The 21,322-nt window shown below is 39.4% G+C and overlaps 1 protein-coding gene across 1 annotated transcript in view; it reads right to left on the bottom strand.

Moving 5' to 3' along the window:
* TMEM41B (transmembrane protein 41B) overlaps window positions 1–13,986 on the bottom strand; it is a 46,250-nt gene extending 32,264 nt beyond the window's left edge. Inside the window, exon 1 of the mRNA XM_056802104.1 lies at window positions 13,575–13,986. Within this exon, the coding sequence (XP_056658082.1) occupies window positions 13,575–13,665 (91 nt within the window). The 5' untranslated portion in view covers window positions 13,666–13,986. The remainder of the gene's footprint in view (window positions 1–13,574) is intronic.
* Window positions 13,987–21,322: the final 7,336 nt, after the last annotated feature.

The raw sequence follows: 21,322 nt of genomic DNA, 5'->3' as shown, positions 1-21,322 counted from the left end.
GAATTGTGAATCAATCCAACTATTCTGGAAGTCAATTTGGAACTATACCCAAAGGGCGTTAAAAGACTGTCTGCCCTTTGATCCAGCCATACCATTGCTGGGTTAATACCCCAAAGAGATAATAAGGAAAAAGGACTTGTACAAAAATATTTATAGCTGTGGTCTTTGTGGCAAAAAATTGGAAAATGAGGGGGAAAATTGGGGAATGGCTGAACAAATTGTGTTATCTGTTGGTGATGAAATACTATTGTGCTAAAAGGAATAATAAAGTGGAGGAATTCCATGAGGACTGGAATGACCTCCAGGAATCTATGCAGAGTAAAAGGAGCAGAACCAGGAGAACATTATACACAGGGACAGATATACTGAGGCACAATCAAATGTAATGGACTTCTCTACTAGCAGCAATGCAATGATCCAGAATAATTCTGAGGGACTTATGAAAAAGAATGCTATCCACATCCAGAGAAAGACCTATGGAAGTAGAAACATAGAAGAAAACATTTCCGTGATCACATGGTTCGATGGAGATATGATTGGGGATATAGACTATAAACAATCACCCTAGTGCAAATATTAATAATATAGAAATAACTTTTGATCATGTAAAGTCTTTACACATGTAAAACCTAGTGTAATTGCTCATTGGCTATGGAGGGACGTAGGAGGGGAGAGAAAAAACATGAATCGTGTAACCATGGAAAAATATTCTAAATTAATTAAATAAATAAATGAATGAATGTTTTTTAGAAAACTGCCTTCCTGTAATTTTCATCTAGTGCCCCTAGATCTGTCCTCTAGAATTACACAGACTAAACCTAATCCCTCTTCCAGATTTGAGAACAAACATGAATGACACTATCCTATTCCTATCCAAGTGGTTTCTCCTCCAGTTTATACATGACATATCTCTTCGAAGTATGCTCCTGGAACAGTGAACTCTAGGAAAATGCTTGACTTAAGAGTTTAAATATGAATTTTTTGAGAATTCTTATATTTGCTAACTATACGATTATAGGCAAATTCCTTTACTTTACTGAACCTGCCTTAGGTTCCTTAATTTGAAAATGGAAATAATACAACCTGAATCACCTACTTCATAAAGTTGTGAGAAAAAAATGCTTTTCAAATCATAAAGTTTTTTTTTCAAACCTTAAAGTAATTATTCAAATGAATGGTTAAGAGTTTCAAATTTCTTTGCTATTCTAGTTGCCTTCCTTTGGATTAAGACATAGTATGTCTATGTCTCTTAAAATGTCTATATATGAACATAATGGTATATATTACTATGCTGTAATAAGATAAAAATTGCTTAGTACAGTGCCTAGTACATTCCACCCTCTAAGAAATGATAACTACAATGAATACAGAGAAGCAAGGGAAGAATTAAATGAACTGAATCAAAGGTTTTAAGATAATATATATAAAGTAAACAGAACCAGGAAAATAATAGATATGACTACAGAAATGTAAATGAAAAGAATAAATAAAATCAATATCTGTGAATGACCAAGCTTAACTCTAAAGAATGCATCTCCCTGGAGTTACAAACAGGCACACTAGGTTGGTCGTTAATGGTGTGGTGAACTGCAGCCTTTCTGGAAAGCTATGTGACCTATGCACTAAACTGTTCATAGCCTTTGACCCAGCAATACTACTCCTAGGTCAATTCCTCAAAGAAATAAAAAATAGAGGAAATGATCAGACATTCAGAAAAATATTTATAGCAGCTCTTTTTTGCAATAGCAAAGCACTTGAAACTATGGATTATCCATCTACTGGAGATGTAAAAAATAGACTCGAATACATCACTACAATCCCCACAAGCCTTTGCTCCACTTCCCCAAAATGCTTTGTAATCTCACGGGAATTCTGAGGTGGGCTGGTGGCAAAGGTTTTTGGGGGCTCTTTTGGACTTCCTTTTTGGAGCAGGCGCGTCTCTTGCGTGATGTGAGGTTATTTTGTCTAGGCCTCTGGCCTAGGCACATGTTTCTTACTTGTATATTCTTTAATCTTTAACCTTTAATAAACCTCTAAAAAATATAATACTTCTTACAGAGAGAAACTAATTTCTACCTGCCTCAGTCTCCCCATATTCCTAAATTTTAACTGTTACAGAGAATGGCTAAACAAATTATGCTATATTAATGTAATTGTGAAGTGTGAATCAAACTTTTTGTCTATCAATCAGCAACTTTTAAATTAATCAATCAAAAATGTAAGCACCCCTACTTAACAATAAGCAAGAGAATTCATGAGTCACTTACTAAAGTAAGCTCACACCTCCAAAGGCTACTGCCATCCCCCTTGGGCATTTCTTTCCAAGTAGATAATAAGATAAAATGGAGAATTTTGATGCTATGAAATTGAAAAGCATTTGCAAAAACAATTCCAATGTAGTTAAAATTAGAAAGGAAACAAGAACTTTGCAGAAAATTTCTCTGATTAAGGTCTCACTTCAAAGATTTGTAAGGGACTGATTCAGATGTAAAATTTAAGGGCTCACTTAAAAAGCTTATTTAGAAAACTTAACTACATGTATCCAATTTGATCAATGACCAACTTGGAAAGAAATGTAAGCTACATATGAGACCTGTATTGTCACATGCAGTTATATAATACAAGAGAGCAATATAATTTTTAGTGTTCTATTCCGAATTTAACACAGAGCTCTAAATAAAGTTTTACATGAGTTCAATGGGACGATTATTTCTCTTATTTTGGTTATCATGCCCCAGATTATATGAACTGTTCAGCAGCTATTGTTAAAAGTAGTTTAGCTGTCTCTTGAAGGATGAATTTGAGTTAGAAAGGCTTTTGAATTGCATAACAATAGTATTAAAAGTTTCTGAAGGCTTCATTCAGGTGACAGAGGTTTTTTTCTTCCCTACTTAAGGATTTTATATGGCAGCTCTTAAGTTTAAATATTAGCATTTGCCTATATATTCTTACCAATTCATCAGTTCTTGGATTTTTTTTTTTAAAGTGTGAGGAGAGGAGAATCCATTCTCTAGTGAATAAGTGGACAAAGGATATGAATAGAAAGCTCTCAAAGAAATGCAAGCTATCAATTATAATCTGAAAAAAAACTGTTCCAGGTCACTAATGAGAGAAATGCAGATAAAAAAATGAACCATTACCTGTTTAAGCTTTTATTTTTATATCTTAAAAAAATTATTTTATGTGACAGATCATTTTTTTGTGAACACTTTCTGTCTTGAGAAGTTTAAAATGGTTGACTGCTGAATTCAGTTTTAAAAAAATTATGTGATGGGGATAGAAAGCAGATACTGCTTAATTCTGCCTTTCCTATTAAGAAATAATACTGAAGTGCTAATTTGCAGTCTTAAGAATGAAAGCACACATGGCAAAGCTCCCTTCTCCCTGCTTATCCTCATACAGGATGATGAAATACTAAGACATAAGCACCAAAACAACTTGTATGTTTAATTTAAGGTTTACATGTTTTCTTTAACTCCTCCTTAGGGCTAGGCATGTTTTTCTAGATAAACTGGTTTTTCAATGCATACAAAGAACAATGATTATTAGTGCCTATATTATAGGCATAGTTATTCAATTTCAGGCATCTATCCTGTTCCATAAATACATCCAGTACTACTAAATCCAAATAATCAGGACCTAAAGCACAGAGACTGTAGTTTTAATTTTTCTTTGAGGTAATAAAAGATTTAAAGATTTTTCATTCATGTCAATATGCAATCATGATTTGGCTCTCTTTTGGCTAGCTACATGACTCACTGCCCCATTTACTTAAAGGTCTACCATTTAAAGGTTTCCCTAACATTCTAGAATTTATCTCCTTAGTCTCCCACACTATCAATCCTCAACTTAAGCCATTCTCTTCCATTTGCTTTCTTTCCTCCTATTAGCAGACCAAAGAACATTATAAAAGATTGAGAACTATATTTAATTTAAAAAATTTTAAATACATACTATGAAGCAAGGCCCTATTAACTTCACATACTACAACTTTATGCTCTAGATCAATGATGGTGAACCTATGGCATGGATGCCAAAGATGGCATGCAGGGCTCTCTCTGTGGGCACTCAGCCATCCTCCCTGCCATCCCACCCCCACCCCCAGAGTTTGTTACTAGAAAGGCAGAGGGACTCAGATGGAGTTGCTCCCCTCCTCCTCTCCACCTGATGACATTTTTTCACATCACTCACCTCTGCCCAGAGAATGCACAGAGGGTAAGGTGGGCGGCTCATAGGCAGCAGAGCTAGAGGGGAGTGAAGTGCTTGGGCCCATTCCTATGCCCCCACTCTACACTCGCTGAGGACATTCCTCATTTCACCCATTCCCCCACCCAACAGCCCAATGAGAGCACTTTCTCCCTTTCCTGTTTGGGGTTTGGGGAAGGGAAGAGCAATCTGTCTGGGGGTGGGAGAAGGTGGGGCCTGGTACCCCATCTCTAAAAGGTTCACCATCATTGCTCTAGATAATACTTTTACTCCTGTCCTTAATTTCCTATAACTACTCTTCCTGACCTTACTCCCAAATTCAAATCCTATCTTCTCCGAGTATAAGGAATTAAAATTGAGTTTGACAAAATATATGAGAATTCTAGGATAGTATTGTGGTCACCGATTTAAAAATATTATAGCTAGAGTCAAATTGACTTTTAGTAGCTTTATTTACAAAAAGGTGGAACGAGTGAAAGTAGATAAATGTAAAAAAGGGTAGAGAAAGAAGTCTAGCCTATCACTCTAAATATTGCTCTGGGAAGTGTTGAATAAAACAAGGATTCAACCCACCAGGCCTCCTCCAAGAAGGGGAGTCCTCTCCAGAACTAATCTCTCCAGAAGCCAGGAAAGGAAGTTCCATTTCTCACTCACCCAAAGTTGGGGGGTGGGGGTGGGGCGGGAGCAGTGACCTTTGGAGGGGAGCTTACTCTAGTAAGTGACTAGAATTCTCTTGCTTAGTGTTAAGTAGGGGTACTTTAAGTTCTTAATTTGATTAGCTAAAAATAGGCAAGGGGAGAGAGTTAATCCTATCTTCATACAAGCTTTCCATTCTTAGCAAATTTCCTATTACTGAGAACAATGAAGTTTCCTGGTGAAAAATTCCCTTCTTTCTTTCCCATGCTGCCTTACACATTTCTTCTCCTCCTACAACCCTCCCACCCTTGACCTTGATTCCATTCCCTCTCCATGGGCCTTTGGTACTCATCTATCCTCCTTTATTGCCCAATACCTTAAATTTCTCAATTTTTATTGGTTCCATCCCCTTTGCTGTTAAATAAGCCCTTTCTGGAGGGGAAAAAGTCCCCACATTTTTGCTTGACTGTTAATTCCTCTCCTAGTCTATTCTCTATCTTCTTTTCATAGCCAAAATTCACCAATGGAATTTTGCCCTTATTATTAACACCATATTCAGGAATATCACCAAAGACCTAACAAATTAGATGACTTTTTCTCACAAAATTACCTTCTAACTTTTGATTTTCATAAATAACATTTTTTTCATTCTCTTCCTATCTGTGACCAGTTTCTTAATTTTAGTCACTAGCTTCTCCTGTTTCCTTCAATGTGGACTTGGCCTCAGGTTCAAGTTGGGTTTGGCTTTGGGGGGGGGCTTTCCTAATTACTCCACAATAACTGTAGTCTGTGCAAATGATTCCCCAGTGTACATCTCCAACCTTGACTTCTCACCAAAATTCAGTCCTACCTCTTCAATATATGCTGAATATCCTAAAACAACTCTTCCCCAAGATCAGCTACCCTCTCTTATTTTCCTTATTTCTATAACTACCATTTCCCCAGCTACTCAAAAGCTTAAAACCCCTAATCTCTACTCTCTCTCTCTCTCTCTTACATTCAGTCATTGAACCCCTTGAGTTTCTTATCCACATTTTATCTTGTTCCTGACCATTCTAAATGCCACCACCCTCATTCAAGTCAGTATCACCTTATGCCCAAGCTAATACAAAGGCCACTAAATCAGGAGTTTTTAAACTGGGAACTCTGAATCCCCTTGCAAAATATGGGTAGATATCAAGTGGTTTGAGAACTTAGAAAAGAAAAAAAATTACACCTTTATCCAATAATAGCTAATATTTATATAACACTTACTATGCAGGCTATGCTTTACAATTATTCTCTCATTTGATCATCACAATAATCCTGGGAAGCAGGTCCTATTATTATCCTCATCTTATAGAGGCAGATATATTAAATGACTTGACCACAGTCACACAGTTTGACATGAAATCTGAACCCAGGTTTTCCTGACTCCAAGTCTGATATTCTATCCACTACACCACCTAGCTATCCCCAACTCACTTTAATATAATTGCTTTCCTTTATAATCCAATGTACCTCAATTTGTTAAATTAAAAACATTATTTTATCCAGGAACTGATGCAGAACAAAATAAGCAGAACCAGGAGAACAGTGTATACAGTAAAGCATCATTGTATGATGGTTATCTGTGAAAACTTAGCTACTCTCAGCAATGCAATGATCTGGGACAATACTGAAAGACTTCTGAAAATGAATGTTATTCACCTCCAGAGAAAGAATTATTGGAGTTGAATGGCTGCAGATCAAAGCATATTATTTTTCACATCAGTGTATTTAGGGTTTTATTCTGGGATTTTGGTTACGTATGGGTGTGCTCTTACAACAAGACCAATATTGTGTATTTTGCATGGTAATAAGAATAAGTTTTTTTAAATAAAATTATTATTCTGAGAAGCCCACAGGCTTCTCCTTATAACCCACCTTTCATCCAGCTGCCAGGTTTATCTTTTCTAAAGCACAACTTTACTCATGTCACACTATTCCACGCAAAAGCATTAAATGGCTTGCCAGTGACAAAATATAATTTTCTATACATAGATTTGATCATGTTAATTCTCTAGCTCAGCTGTGGTTCCCTACTACCTCAAGAGTAAAGCATTCAAAGTTTTCCAAAACCTGGAACTACTGTCCTTTAGGTACTCTCTATTTTAGACAACCAAATAATGCTTTGCCCTCCCCCTACCCTTCCCCGCTCACCATTCACCATTCACCTCCCCATACACACTGTACTCTCATGCCTTTCCTCAAGCTCTTCCTGTGCCTGAAAAGATTCTTCTTTCCTCTCTTTGCCTTTAAATGCCTTCTCATCCTTTAAAAACCAAAGTTAAACATCACCTTCAGAAAACTTTCTCACCCACAGTGGTTGATAACCTTTCTATCCTAAACTCATACAAGTACTGTTTTCTCTGATGCACTTATTAAATAATACTGTGTACTTTGGCTACTATGATGGTTTCTTATCTAGACTATAACTCTTGGAGGGCTCAGACTGAGTTATTTGAACTTCATATCTTTCACAGAATCTAGTACAATGGTCTGCAAATAGTAGGCATTTAAGAAATAATCACTTCAATATTATATCAATACTGTAAATTATATAATTATGAAAAAACTTTGAAAAGCCTCAGGAATTCTGATCAGCACAATGTCCAATAATAATTCCAGAAGACTCAAAATGGAACATGTTAACCATCTCTTAGTAGAGAGGTAAAGTATAGACTGACTTTTTTTCAAAGTATAGTCAAAGCAGGTCATATGTTTTGCTTAATTATACATGCTTGTAACAGGGGTTCTGTTTTTCTTTTTCAATTATTGGGAAAGGAGGAAATGCAAATCTGAAAATAAAATAAATTTTAACTTTAAAAATTTAATAAAATAATTACTGTTAGGAAAGTCCAAACATCTTAATCTGGTCCCCAAAATATCATTTTCAATTTATTTTCCACTACTTTCCTTCTGCAATCCTATAAACTCGCTATTTCACCTGCAGCTCTGCCTAATCTCAACTACACCAAGCAAGATGCCCTTTGGTGTGTCTTTCCCCTTTCTTCCTCCTTTTGTATGTTGTTTCTTCCCATTAGAATGTATATCTAGTGATTAAGAGAATGCCTGATACATAGGAGGCACTTCATATGTATTCCAGATCAACTTATTACCTATGAATGTCAAACTTTTCTGCCAGTATTCTTTTGTTCATTTCCTCCTATTCCCTTTTTAATCCAAATCCTAACTATTCTCCAAAAATGAATGCAAGTCCTTCCTCTTCATAAATCATGCTAATCAACTAATCCTCCTCAGGCTGAATTGGGGATCCTCTGTCAATATGAAAAAGTGTTTACAAGAGAATGAGGCTCCTCATATTTGGGGATGGACAGTGGAGGGAAGGAGACATACAGAAAGAAAAGCAAGTAAACAGGACAAAAGATAATGAAAACTTACACAAGAAATGAAATTAACAAAGCAAAGAACACCAAAATAAAAAACAATATAGACTTCAGACCAGATGAAGCAAAACAACTGGGAAATGAAACAATTCAAGCACTTCAGGAAATGTTCTTGGATAAGTTTTTTCATTAATTGTAATGAGAAATAAATAATTAAGGGACTTTTTCACTTTTGTCTTTGTACCTCCAGATCCTAGCAAAATGCCTGGCATCTAATAGGTGCTTTAATAAATGCTTGCTGATTGATACGTTGCCAATAAGGCAAAGTGTACGTAAAGTAGATATTCCAAGTAAAACTCACTAACTAAAGATATTGGAAGAAAAGTGCTTGAGGCTTCATTACTATAACAGGAATTGAACTCAGTATTTCCTGCAGAACCAGCCTAAAGGAATAATCAGTCAGCAAGCAGCTATTAAGTTTAAGCCAGACACTGTTCGGCACTAGGGATAGAAAGATAAAAGTGAAACTTCACTTCAATCCCAATATCTGCTAAAAACAGTTATATACATGGATGCCATCCTTCTGGGCCAAGAGAGCCCCTTTACTACTCTGAATTCTCAAAAAGTGACAAAAGAAAATAGCCCAAATATAATGTCCTTACACCACACCAAGTCAGGACTAAAATAACTTAGATGACACAATGGTTCCACCTGAACTAGTGCTGTATGGTTAAGTATATAACCAGGGCAGCTTAGTGGATAGAGAGCCAGGCTGGATACAGAAGGTCCTAAGTTCAAATTTGGTTTCAGACACTTCCTAGCTGTGTGATGCTGAGCAAGTCATTTGACCCCAACTGCCTAACCCTTAGTGGTCTTCCACTTAACTGACACTTAGTATTGATTCTAAGACAAAATGGTTTTTTTTTTTAAATACATAATTGGGGGCAGCTAGGTGGCTCAGTGGATTGAGAACCAGGCATAGAGATGGGGTCCTGGGTTCAAATCTGTATTCAGACACTTCCCAGCTGTGTGACCCTGGGCAAGTCACTTAACCCCCACTGCCTAGCCCTTACCACTCTTCTGCCTTGGGAACCAATATGCAGTATTGATTCTAAGACGGAAGGTAAAGGTTTAAAAAAAAAAAGGACATAATCATTTTATAACACTTCTCTCTTCCAAATCTTAGGAGTCCAGTTTCATTCTAAAATTTATTTTTATTACTCAGGGTCTTTTTCCACTAATAAGACAGAATCCTGGATATACTAAAAAGGAAATTTATCAGTGTCCCAACAATACTGTTGTCTCAAAACAATTACACTCCCTCAACCACTTCCCCTAACTCAAAACATAATTGCTAGGAAGTGCCTAGAAACAGACCCAAGCTGGCAATTAATAATGATGAATGAGAATCCACGTTAGTTTAGTCCCCAATCACTTCATACTTGGACTCAAATCCTAACTGGTTGCACCGTCCCCTTCACACAAATTATCCCTCCTCCATTCCTTCTACACACACCATTAAAACTGATCACTCTTAAAAAACTTTAGTGGCTCCCTAATATGTGAAGTGGATGGAGTCAAGAAAGACCTGCCTGGGTTCAAATCCTACATCGAATACTTACCAGATGCAGACACTGGGCAAATTGCCTAACCTCTCTAGACTGTGCTTCCTCTTCTATAACAGGAAGGAGTTGGATTCTTATGGTCCCTTCTAGCTCTAAATCTATGATCTTATGTACAGAATGCAATTTAAACACCTTTGTGTTACAATTCAAGACCTTCCACAATTTGATCCCATCCAATTCTGCTCAGTCTCATATATCACCTCTATGCTTACAAATTAGTCTCCAGATATGCCATATTCATTCAAGTTCCAATTTGCTGGTTCCACTTTATATAGATAGCTTTTTTTTTTAAACCCTTACCTTCCACCTTAGAATCAATACTGTGTAGCAGTTCCAAGGCAGAACAGTAAGGAAGAGCAGTAAGGACTAGGCAATGAGGTTAAATGACTTGCCCAGGGACACACAGTGTCTGAGGCCAAATTTGAACCTAGGGCCTCCTATCTCTAGGCCTCAATGCTGCCCCCATGGATAGCTTTAAAAGCTCCAACTCTTCTCTCTCCTTATTAAATCTGTCTTTCCCTCAAATTCCTTCTCTTCCTTAAGCTTCTACTTAGCCTCCATTGATGCTTTCATCTTCCTCTGAACTAAATGTAGACAACATTCATTTTGAAAGCTCATCATGTTGCTTTGCATTTTTATTATCTTACATATGACAGGCAACATAGAAAACTTGTGTCAAAGTCAGAAGACCTGGCTTTTTCCTCTGGCACATACTGGCTGCAAGACACCTAAAATCTCAGTCCCTCTAAAATTTCAAGTTGGTGAAGATATGCTGGCAATGTCTTCCCCAGGGAGATCCCAACATTAATAAAACAAGAGGGAGCACAAAAAGTATCACCTATATACTTCTGCCGCCTGAAGAAAACAGTAAACTTCCTTCAGAGGAAGGAGATCCCTATATGTCCTCATTAGGCCAATGTTTAATATATACCTTCTTCAATACGATATTTCAATATTTAACAAAGGTTGATGCACACACACTTCACCAATGTAAACTGCAACCTCTCTACATCATGGTAGACAGATAATATTGAGATAAGCTACTGTGGCCAATAAAAATTCATCACTTGATTAGATGGCCTTCTGAGTATAAGCTGCTCCAAACTCAGCTAGGATATTTATCCACTGTTAAGCCATAAACTCAAGGTTTTTCCAGTTTGGAAGGATCTCAGAAGTACTTGTCCAGGTCACCTATGAAAGGCAATGGAGTAGAATTATGGTAGAAATCTAGTACTCAACACTAAAATATTTAATTTTGACATAGAAATTAAAAGTCCCAACAAACTCTCAAAAATTAGTTTTTCAAATATCAACTATGGTTCCAAACCAAAGAAAAGTATTAAATGGGAAGTGGTTTTGACAGTACTGTCCCTCAAACCACTCTACACTCCAGTCAAACTGGTTTTCTTTCTGCACCTGGAACAAGAACAGCACTCTCCTACTCTTATGTCTCTACTTACAATCTTCTCTGTGGCTCAGGCTTATGTGGCTCATCTCTCTCCAGGTGAATGTCAACTTCTCCCTTCCAAAGCTTTTCACAAAGCACTTCTCATCTCATCTATGAAGCCTGACCTGACACCACCAACCTTGACTCTGAGAACTCAGGGAGTACTTTGACTTACAACTCTCTAATGATTTATGATATGCAATATTATGTAAGTGATTTATATTTGTGCCTTTTCCCTTTACTAGACTGTAAGTTCCTCCATTCCTTAGCACAATGCTCTACAAAGAGTAATTAATATTATTATTAATATTATCATTAACATCTCTTCTTCATATAGATAATAACAAAACCAATTCATAATCATGACCCATCCTCCCTTCACTCATCACTGGCAAGTGAACCAGAAAACATCTAAATTTTCCTTAGTTATTTGAGTGACCAGTATACTTAACAGCCACTGTTTTGGACTAATTCAAGTGTTTTGAGTTTTAAGACTGTTTGGAAGCCTAATCATTTTAGTGGCTAATAAACAGAAATGACTGATCCAAACAAAACTAGATTCAAAATATTTAGTATCTAGAGTTATTTAAGAAATGTTTAGAAACAAAAAAACCTGGACAATAATAGTTTTAACATTGTGAACTTAAGGTATCTTGTGTATAAGACCAACAATTCCTAAATAGGCTTAAGTTGCAGAAAAGGCAATTAAGCAAAATAAAATTAGTTTCTTATGCAGATTACCAAACAGTTTGGTCATAAAAACTTCGGAGGCTGGAAAATGTTAATGATTAGGAAAGCCAAACTCATATCTGAAATCAGATTTTCATTTGTTCACAGACTGTGAGCTCCTGAAAGCAAGGAGGACCAAGGGTTGTTGGTTTGGGCTGGATGGATGGTTTTTGCCTTTCTTTGAACCCCCACTGCTTCACATAGGTCCAAAGCAGACCCTTAACTATGCCAGCTGATTTGATTAACCAACTGCTGTGGGCCAGGCCCTGTGTTTTCTATATTTTTAAACCCTTATCATTTAACTTAGAATTTATAAGTATTGGGATGGCTAAGTGGCTCACTAGATAGAGAGCCACACCTAGAGAAAGGAGGTCCTAGGTTCAAATATAACCTCAGACACTTCCTGGCTAGGTGACCCTTGGCTCTTCTGCCTTGGAACCTATTCTTAGTATTGATTCTATGATAGAAGGTTTTAATGGGGGGGAGGGGGGAGGGAGGAGAAGAATTGTTAAATATTGGCTCCAAGGCAGAAGAGTAAGAAAGACTAGAAGGGGATTAAGTGACTTCCTCAAATGCCACACTGCTAGGAAGTGTGAGGCCACATTTCAACTCAAGACATCTCTTATCTCTATCCACTGAGCCACCTTACTGCCCCACAGCGAAGGTGTTTCAAAGACAAAAAACAAAACTGGTTTGGAAGAAGGTTTTTCCCATCCTCCTTAAATTTAGTGCCTCTCCTCTAGGTTTACTATTACACAAAGTGGCCCACATAGCTAATAAAGCATCAAACTACATTGAGATCCTTGGATTCTCTTCTATCTTGTTTCCATGTGGACTCACCCATTAGACCAAGCGCAAGTTAAGAGCTGGGGCTGTATTGATTTTTGTCTTCTTTTCCTTTGTAACCCAGTGCTTAGCAGAGTGACCTGCATAGAGTAAGGGCTTAATAAATGCCTCAGAGATCCCCACAAAGATCAACCTCCCAATTCAAATATAAGAATCCTTGGGGAGTTAGAAAAGCATTAAGTTTATGGGGTTTGTTTTTTACCTTTACTTTTCGCCTTAGTATCAATTCCAAGGCATAAAATCCATAAGGACTAGGTAATGGGGGTTAAGTGACTTCCCAAGGCTCACATAGCTAGGAAAGTGTCAGAAGCTACCTAAGAACCCAAAGCCTCCCGAGTCCCGGCCTGGTGCTTTATCTTGGTGCTACCTATATGCCCCAAAGCATCAAGTTTAGATGCAAAGGAACTGGACTTGAGTCCGGCCTGTGCCAGGAACGTATTCTGTTCCCAGAGCGGGGCCTCGGCCGCCCGCTCCATAGGAGGTGGGGACCGCAGGGCGCTGCGTTTTCTTTAGGACTGGGGGTGCGGATCAGGGCTCCTCCCCCTCAGGCCCCCGATACCCTCAAGCTCACGTTCATCCTGCCCGTTTGTCTCACAACTATCGTCCCACAGCCTGGCACCCAGGAGGTGTTTCCTGGATGTTTGTTGACTGACTATCAGATGACCCCAGGCCAGCTTCTCCCTCTTCCCCGTCTCCCGCCTTCCGCTCGGACCTCACCTTTCAGGGAGTCTCCGAGGGCCTGGCTCGAGGGGTCCAGCGGCCCCGCAGCCGCCTCCTCAGCCGGCTGCCCGACCCTGCTTTTCGCCATGGCCGCCGCCGCTGGGGGAACCAGGGGAGGGCGCGGGCTCCCTCACAACGCCGGAGCCGGGGCCGGAGCTGTCTCCGCGCAAGCACAGCCTCCTCTGCCGGGGCAGCTGGACTCACTTCCGCCTCCTAGCCGCCGCCGCTGCTTCCACCTCCTCCTCCTCACCCCGAGCGACCCCTACTTTCCTCCAGTGGGGCCCCCTCCGAGTGTCTCCTCCAACCCTGCTCCTCCGCTCCGCCCCTAAATCTCGCGAGCGCGTGCGAGCCCGCCCACAAGAGCCGCCTCGAGACTCGAGAGGCCGGCTTCAAAATCCCGCCCCCTCCCATCTCATCTTCCGTTGGTTGCGGGGCATGCGCGTTTGTGGGCACGCCCGTGCTCCCTGCTAAGCCGGGAGGCAGTGCATATAGCCTGTGATCTGGACTCTTCTGATTGGGGTGGAGAGAATCGGAAGTGCTAGCCAGGTGTTTGTCTTAATGAATGCTTGCGAAAGTGGTTAGGAATTGTAGATAAGCCGGCTTCTGAAGGATTCCCGCAGTTCAAAATCCGTACTGAATTTCTCCAAGCAACTAACACGTTACATTGTTTCTCCAAAACTGGGGAAACAAAGTTACGTTTCAATTCAATTCAACAAACATTTATATAGCGCCTGCTATGTACTAGGCACCAATCAATTGACTAACATTAAAGCACTTACTATGTGCTGGCGAGGTTGTTCAGTGGATAGAGCAGTGTGCCTAAAGATAGAAAGACATTCAGGCTGTTCAGTCCTCTTCTTCATTCATATGGGGTTTTCTTAGCAAAAAACACTGAACTGGTTTGCCATTTCCTTCTCCAGTTGATCTTACAGATGAGGAGACTGAGGCAAACAGGGTGAAGTGACTTGCCCAGGGTCACACATTTAGAAAGTGTCTGAGACTGATTTGAACTCATGAAGATGAGTCTTCTTAACTTCAAGCCTGCCACTCTATCCACTGAGCAACCTAACTATCCAGTTATGGAAAACCTGAGTCCACATCCAGCTTCAGATACTGTGTGACCCTGGGCAATTCACTCAACATCTTTTGCCCCCTTAGTCCATTGGAGAAGGAGATGGCAAACCATTCTAGTACCCTTACCAAGAAAACCCCATTGGGATAATAGTGTCAACTAGGAAAAACACAGAACTATTAAATAGTCAAAAATCACTCTTTAATCAAGGGAAAAGGGGTTAGCGCTACTAATACGACAACAGAGCTGCTTTCCAAGACTGCACAGAGTCAAGACGCCCTGGTCACCAGCCCCTGGGAGTGCCACCGACTCAGGATGGACTCCAAGGAACAAAAGAACTTGGGGAACCTATATATCACTCTAGATGACCTGGGGGGTTTAGGATTAGAGGGACAGTTGATTGACTTTACAATGGTGAGAAAGGAAAATGAAGAGTTCCAGACAGGAATAATAGTGAGGGGCTGATGCCCCACAATGGACACAAATGGGAAAGACCAAACCCAGGGCTGGGCCACCTTGGTAGTGGACCTTAGCCTAGGGGGAGAAACCATTGGGTTCCCAAAGGACCAGGAAGTCCATTGTCTGGTGAAGAGGGACCTTCCCTCAGGGGGAAACTCTCCTGTGACAAGGTCAAAACCTGGGGTTTCTATACTCAAACTAAATAAACTGGGGATCTCTAGATTTCCATGTTGACAATAGACATGACTGAAAAACACCTGAATACATGTTCCAAGCACTGTGCTAGGAATATAAAGACAAACAAACTTTGGACTTTCAGAAGCATGTGTTTCACTAGAATTACTTTCTCTCTTCTTCCCCCTAAAGATTCAACTCATTCATTCAACAAACATTTATTAAGCCCCTAGGACTAAAGATACTTACCCTTTTTAATGTCATGATTCCCTTTGGCATTCTGGGGAAAATATCTGGACCCCTTTTTAAAATAATGTTTTTAAATTAATAAAATCAATTACAGCATATGACAAAATAAACCAATTATGTTGAAATACAATTATTTTTTTTACCTGTGTTCACAGATCCTAGGTTAAGAATCCCTGCTTAGAACTAGGTTGGAAGACAGTAGAAAAGAGCCTTGAATCTAGAGTTAGAGTTCTAGATCACTCACTTACAAGTGGCTTACAAGTCACTTTACCTCTCTAACTCTCACTAAACTCAAGGAATTGGACTCAATAGACCTCTAAGGTCTTTTCTAACTCTACTTCTTTGATCCTAAAAATTGTCCCAGACCACCTCATTTCATTAGCCTTCTTCTACCCAGTCCACCAGATTTGCCAGACTCTTAATTCAATTCAATGTACAATTCAACAAATATATATTAAGCAACTACTGGGTAAAATTCATTCTAAAAAGCTCTGAGAAATTAAAAAAAAAAATTATGACAGTGATTGCCTTCTAGGAGTTTACAATCTGATGAGGAGAGGGGCATAAGTGATTATGCCAAGAATGTAGCAGATAAGCTTAAAAGTTATTTAGTTCAATGGCCTCATTTTACAAGTGAGGAAACTAGGTTAAACCATTTCCCCAAAGTTTCAAGGGTAGTAATTGACAGAACTGTGATTCAAATGTATGCTAACTTTGAATCCCCACATTCTTAACTCAGAAGAGTAATGGAGACAAGCAGAAATCCAAACTAAGTGTCAGGCAAAGAAATTACCAACCAAATACAATTCCAGAGGACTAATGATAAAGCATACTACCCACTTCATGATAGAGGTCATAGATTCACTTGCAGTATGAACTATAAATTTTTAGATAAGATTAATGTGATTATTTGTTTTTGCTTGATTATTCGTATTTGTACAAAATTTTTCTTTCTCTTTTCAATGAAGGAGTTGTGAGGAAGCAGATTAGAGATACTCACACCCAAAAAATAATGAAAAGAGGGTCATTCAAGTATTTTTTTTAACGCACAGAAGAGAATAGATAGAATGAAATTCAGACCAGAAGGATAGCTTTGAAAATTACATGGCAAATTTAGTGTGCATTTGCCATGAAGAACTAGATAATGAAGGTCCAGTCCTGGGAGGATGCACAAGGGAAACAAGTGGATGTTTGGTGAGTTTGCTTCTAGGAATTTGTGATAATGCAGATTAAACAAGATCAAGATCTTATTTGTATTTATTATTATTTATATATATTTATATATTATATTTATGTATAATATTATTATTATTTATTTATTACTAAGATTAAGATTAAGATACAAATAAGATCCGGTATAGAGCATTTTATTGTTGTTCAGTTGTGTCTGACTCTGTGGCCCCTGGTACTGTAGCATACCAGGCATATTGGTATCTGGGAAGTATGATTGATGTATTGATATTGTATTTCCAGACACATGGTCAGACCTCTTGATGGTCATTGTATGGAAAGGGATGGGCCAAGGGACTGGCAAAGGATGGGCAAATTCATGGGCTGGGTCTTTGCTGCATCAGCTCAGAGTACTTTCATTTGCAAAGGGCAGGTTAACAGCCATGCCTCCTCTTGGACTACCCTCATTTGCAAAGCCCAGGTTGGATTAATCTCCACCTCTTTGATCTCATCATTGTCAGTTCAACCAATGTTAAAACCTATGTCATGTTACCTATTCGTTGATCCACATTCCTAAAAACCTTCAATAAATACGGGGAACTACCGTGAAACTCCCTCTTACTAGCCCTTTACTAGCTCTCTCTGACTAGCTCTCTAACTAGCTCTTTCACCCTTCACTTCCTCTCTCCCTCTGTTCCCTCCTCTCCTCTTACCTCTCTTGCTTCACTGTACCTCTTTCCTATCTACTCGGAAGCCCCCAGTGCCTCCTACTAATGCTCAGACTCCATTGTCTATAGGAGGCACCAAGGAGCTGAGACTCCCCCCTTTTCTAGCAATGCTGTCGCCCCCGAAGCTTCCTATTAATGTTCAGACTCTCTTGTCTATAGGAGTATCAAGGGTTGGTACTCCCCACCTATTCTCTTATTCCTCTTATTTCCTCTGAGTTCGAGATACTCCCCATGTGTTTCTACTTTGCCTTTGAGTCTTTATTATTCTCCCATTTCCTAACCTCCTCTCTCCACCTCAGGTTATTACCCACAGATAAATATTATAGGACTCCCGGGGGGGGGGGGGGGTCCGCTATAGATACTGGACTGGTTTACTATTTCCTTCTCCAATTCATTTTACAGATGAGGAAACTGAGACAAACAGAATGAAGTGATGTGCCCAGAGTCACATAGCTAATAAGTGACTGAGGCCACATTTGAAATCAGGTCTTCTTGACTCTAGGCCAGCACTCTATCCACTATGTCATCCATCTGCTCTTGACCTATACAAGCTGCAAAGCCTCTTGAGCCCTTCCAGCTCTTTTGGTAAGACTCTAGCAGAATGTGACACAAAGATCAAAACTGGAATGGAAGCTGAGTTGAGATTTAAGGCCAAATACTCAAACTCAACAATCTTTTACCGAAGCCTCTTCAAATTCCATTTATATGTCAAGTTCTGAAATAAACCAAACTCATGTAGAAATGAAAAAGGCATCTTGAATCTAGATTATAAAGGTCAGAAGCCTGGGGCACAGCCATACACCTGAGTTCACAAATGTCCACACCAAGGAAAACTGATAGATTTTTATGGGTTCATAATGGGGGAAAGAGGGTGTCATTTGAGAAGTGAGGCATGATCATGAGTTTCCAGTTGCCTCTGACCCTCCAAGCAAGAGAACTGGCTTTTTTCTGGTCAGTTTTCTTTCTTTCTAAGATCCAAAATTCCTTGTAATTTAATGAGGAGACAAAGATACTCAGAGGGCTCTGGCTAGCCTAAGTTACTTTTTTGCCTATGGGTAAACAAGAACTCAAATTCCTATGGTGGAACCCAGCCATACTAGATTAAAAGTAAACATGCCTGAAGACCAAGTATCCATGATATTCCTACGACTGTCTAGGAATGGGGAAGAGGAGATCTGTATTGTCAGGGATGTCTTTTTGACAGAGAGGAAAATATGAGAGCTGATTTTTTTTTCCTACCAGAGAGGTTTGCCATTTCCTTCTCCAGCTCATTTTACAGTGAAGGAGTAAGGTGAACAAGGTTAAGTCACTTTCCCAGGGTCACCCAGATAATAAATGTCTCAGTATAGATTTGAACTCATGAAGAGTCTTCCTGACTCCAAGCCTTATGCTCTGTCAACTTTGCTAGCTAACTGCCTCTAATTGCTGATATTTCTACAATATTAAAATTAATTCTACTCAATATAGAACTAAATTTCTCATTTCCTCCAACCTTCCTTTGTTTCAGTCCCTAAACTTTTATCAAGGAAATGTGGTAGAACTGAGAAAATCAGGAAAGGCCATTTCTTCAACTCTACTCCTAGGAAAGGCCTCTTAAAGGAAATGCACTTGAGCTAAAGGGAACAGATTTAAAGGAGCAGATTTAAAGAGGTGGAGATGAGGATGGAGAGCATTGTGAGGTACAGGGTATATAGCTTGTGGTGCAAAGGCATATGGAGTAAAGTCAACTAGTAAGTAAGGAGGGAGATGGACTATCAGACTCCTTCCAGTTCTAAATCTAGAATCCTATGACCTGGGGACAAAGACTCAGTGACTGATATTGTAACACTCAGAAAAATGGAATAGATTGGACTTGATCTTGGGAAGGCAAAGTGATACAATGAGAGCTTGGCTTCACGGGAGGAGGTCCCCACTTATTGATTATAGGAACTGCTGCCCCTCATCCAAGGGCAAAGATCAGGAGAGAGAGGCCAAGGATCTTTACTTTGCCTCTGTTAAGTATTCCAAGATTTATTTATATCCAAGAGTAGTGTGGCAGAAAATGGAAAGAGTGGGATTTGGTGTCATGATGGTCCTAGGTTCAAATCTTCACTTTTCTGATACTTACTATTCAATATGAGTGTAATAGAAAACTGGTCTTCTGAGTATGCACAGAGGAACATTGCCAATATTATTCTCCATACAGAACAAACCTATTTCTAGGAGAGTGATGGGAATATAGAACAGAAGTTCTTTGAAACCCACATAACTAATCTGTCGATGATTCCAGTATGCTAATAACATGGCAAAGAAGTGTCTTTTAATCTGACTGGGGAGATATTTAAAAGACACTGAAGTTCCAACTCCTCTGTTCTTTCTGGTCAGTGATTATCAAGGAAAGACAATGATGTAAAGAGAAAGAACTTCCTCCAAGATCATCATGTGACCTTCTGGGTCCTAGTTCTTTGCCTCCATGTTTGTTACTACTTTTTAAAGCTAAAGATACATTGGAAGCTACAATCTGGAGCATTTCTTTTTTTTTCTTTTTAAATATTTTATTTTTCTCTAATTACATGTAAAAATATTTTTTAACATTTCAAAAAAATTAGTTTCAGATTCTCTCCCTCCCTACTCCCTTCACTCCTCTCCACTACTCACTGAGATAGTAAGCAATCCAATACAGATTTTATGTGTGCGATCAGGTAAAATATTCTTTCATATTAGTCATTTGTGAAAGAGATTTCAGAAGAAAAAAGGAAGAAAGGAAGAAAGGAAGAAAGAAAGAAAGAAAGAAAGAAAGAAAGAAAGAAAGAAAGAAAGAAAGAAAGAAAGAAAGAAAGAAAGAAAGAAAGAAAGAAAGAAAGAAAGAAAGAAAGAAAGAAAGAAAGAAAGAAAGAAAGAAAGAAAGAAAGAAAGAAAGAAAGGAAGGAAGAAAGGAAGGAAGGAAGGAAGGAAGGAAGGAAGGAAGGAAGGAAGGAAGGAAGGAAGGAAGGAAGGAAGGAAGGAAGGAAGAAAGAAAGAAAGAAAGAAAGAAAGAAAGGAAGGAAGAAAGGAAGAAAGAAAGGAAGGAAGGAAGGAAGGAAGGAAGGAAGGAAGGAAGGAAGGAAGGAAGGAAGGAAGGAAGGAAGGAAGGAAGGAAGGAAGGAAGGAAGGAAGGAAGGAAGGAAGAAAGGAAGGAAGGAAGGAAGGGAGGGAGGGAGGGAGGGAGGGAGGAAGGAAGGGAGGGAAGAAGGAAGGAAGGAAGGAAGGAAGGAAGGAAGGAAGGAAGGAAGGAAGGAAGGAAGGAAGGAAGGAAGGAAGGAAGGAAGGAAGAAAGGAAGGAAGGAAGGAAGAAAGAAAGAAAGAAAGAAAGAAAGAAAGAAAGAAAGAAAGGAAGGAAGAAAGGAAGAAAGAAAGGAAGGAAGAAAGAAAGGAAGGAAGGAAGGAAGGAAGGAAGGAAGGAAGGAAGGAAGGAAGGAAGGAAGGAAGGAAGGAAGGAAGGAAGAAAGGAAGGAAGGAAGGAAGGGAGGGAGGGAGGGAGGGAGGAAGGAAGGGAGGGAAGAAGGAAGGAAGGAAGGAAGGAAGGAAGGAAGGAAGGAAGGAAGGAAGGAAGGAAGGAAGGAAGGAAGGAAGGAAGGAAGGAAGGAAGGAAGGAAGGAAGGAAGAAGGGGGCAGCTGGGTAGTTCAGTGGATTGAGAGCCTAGAGATGGGAGGTCCTAAGTTCAAATCTGGCCTCAGACACTTCCTAGCTGTGTGACCCTGGGCAAGTCACTTGACCCCCATTGCCTAGCCCTTACCACTCTTCTGCCTTGGAGCCAATATACAGTATTGACTCCAAGACTGAAGGTAAGGGTTTAAAAAAAAAAGAAAAAGAAAGAAGGGAAGGAAGGAAGGAAGGAAGGAAGGAAGGAAGGAAGGAAGGAAGGAAGGAAGGA

The sequence above is a fragment of the Monodelphis domestica genome, chromosome 6 (genome assembly GCF_027887165.1).
Source record: "Monodelphis domestica isolate mMonDom1 chromosome 6, mMonDom1.pri, whole genome shotgun sequence".
In the NCBI taxonomy this organism is placed as follows: domain Eukaryota; kingdom Metazoa; phylum Chordata; class Mammalia; order Didelphimorphia; family Didelphidae; genus Monodelphis; species Monodelphis domestica.
Note: the sequence above shows the minus strand (reverse complement) of the source record. Positions and strands in the feature narration are given on the sequence as shown.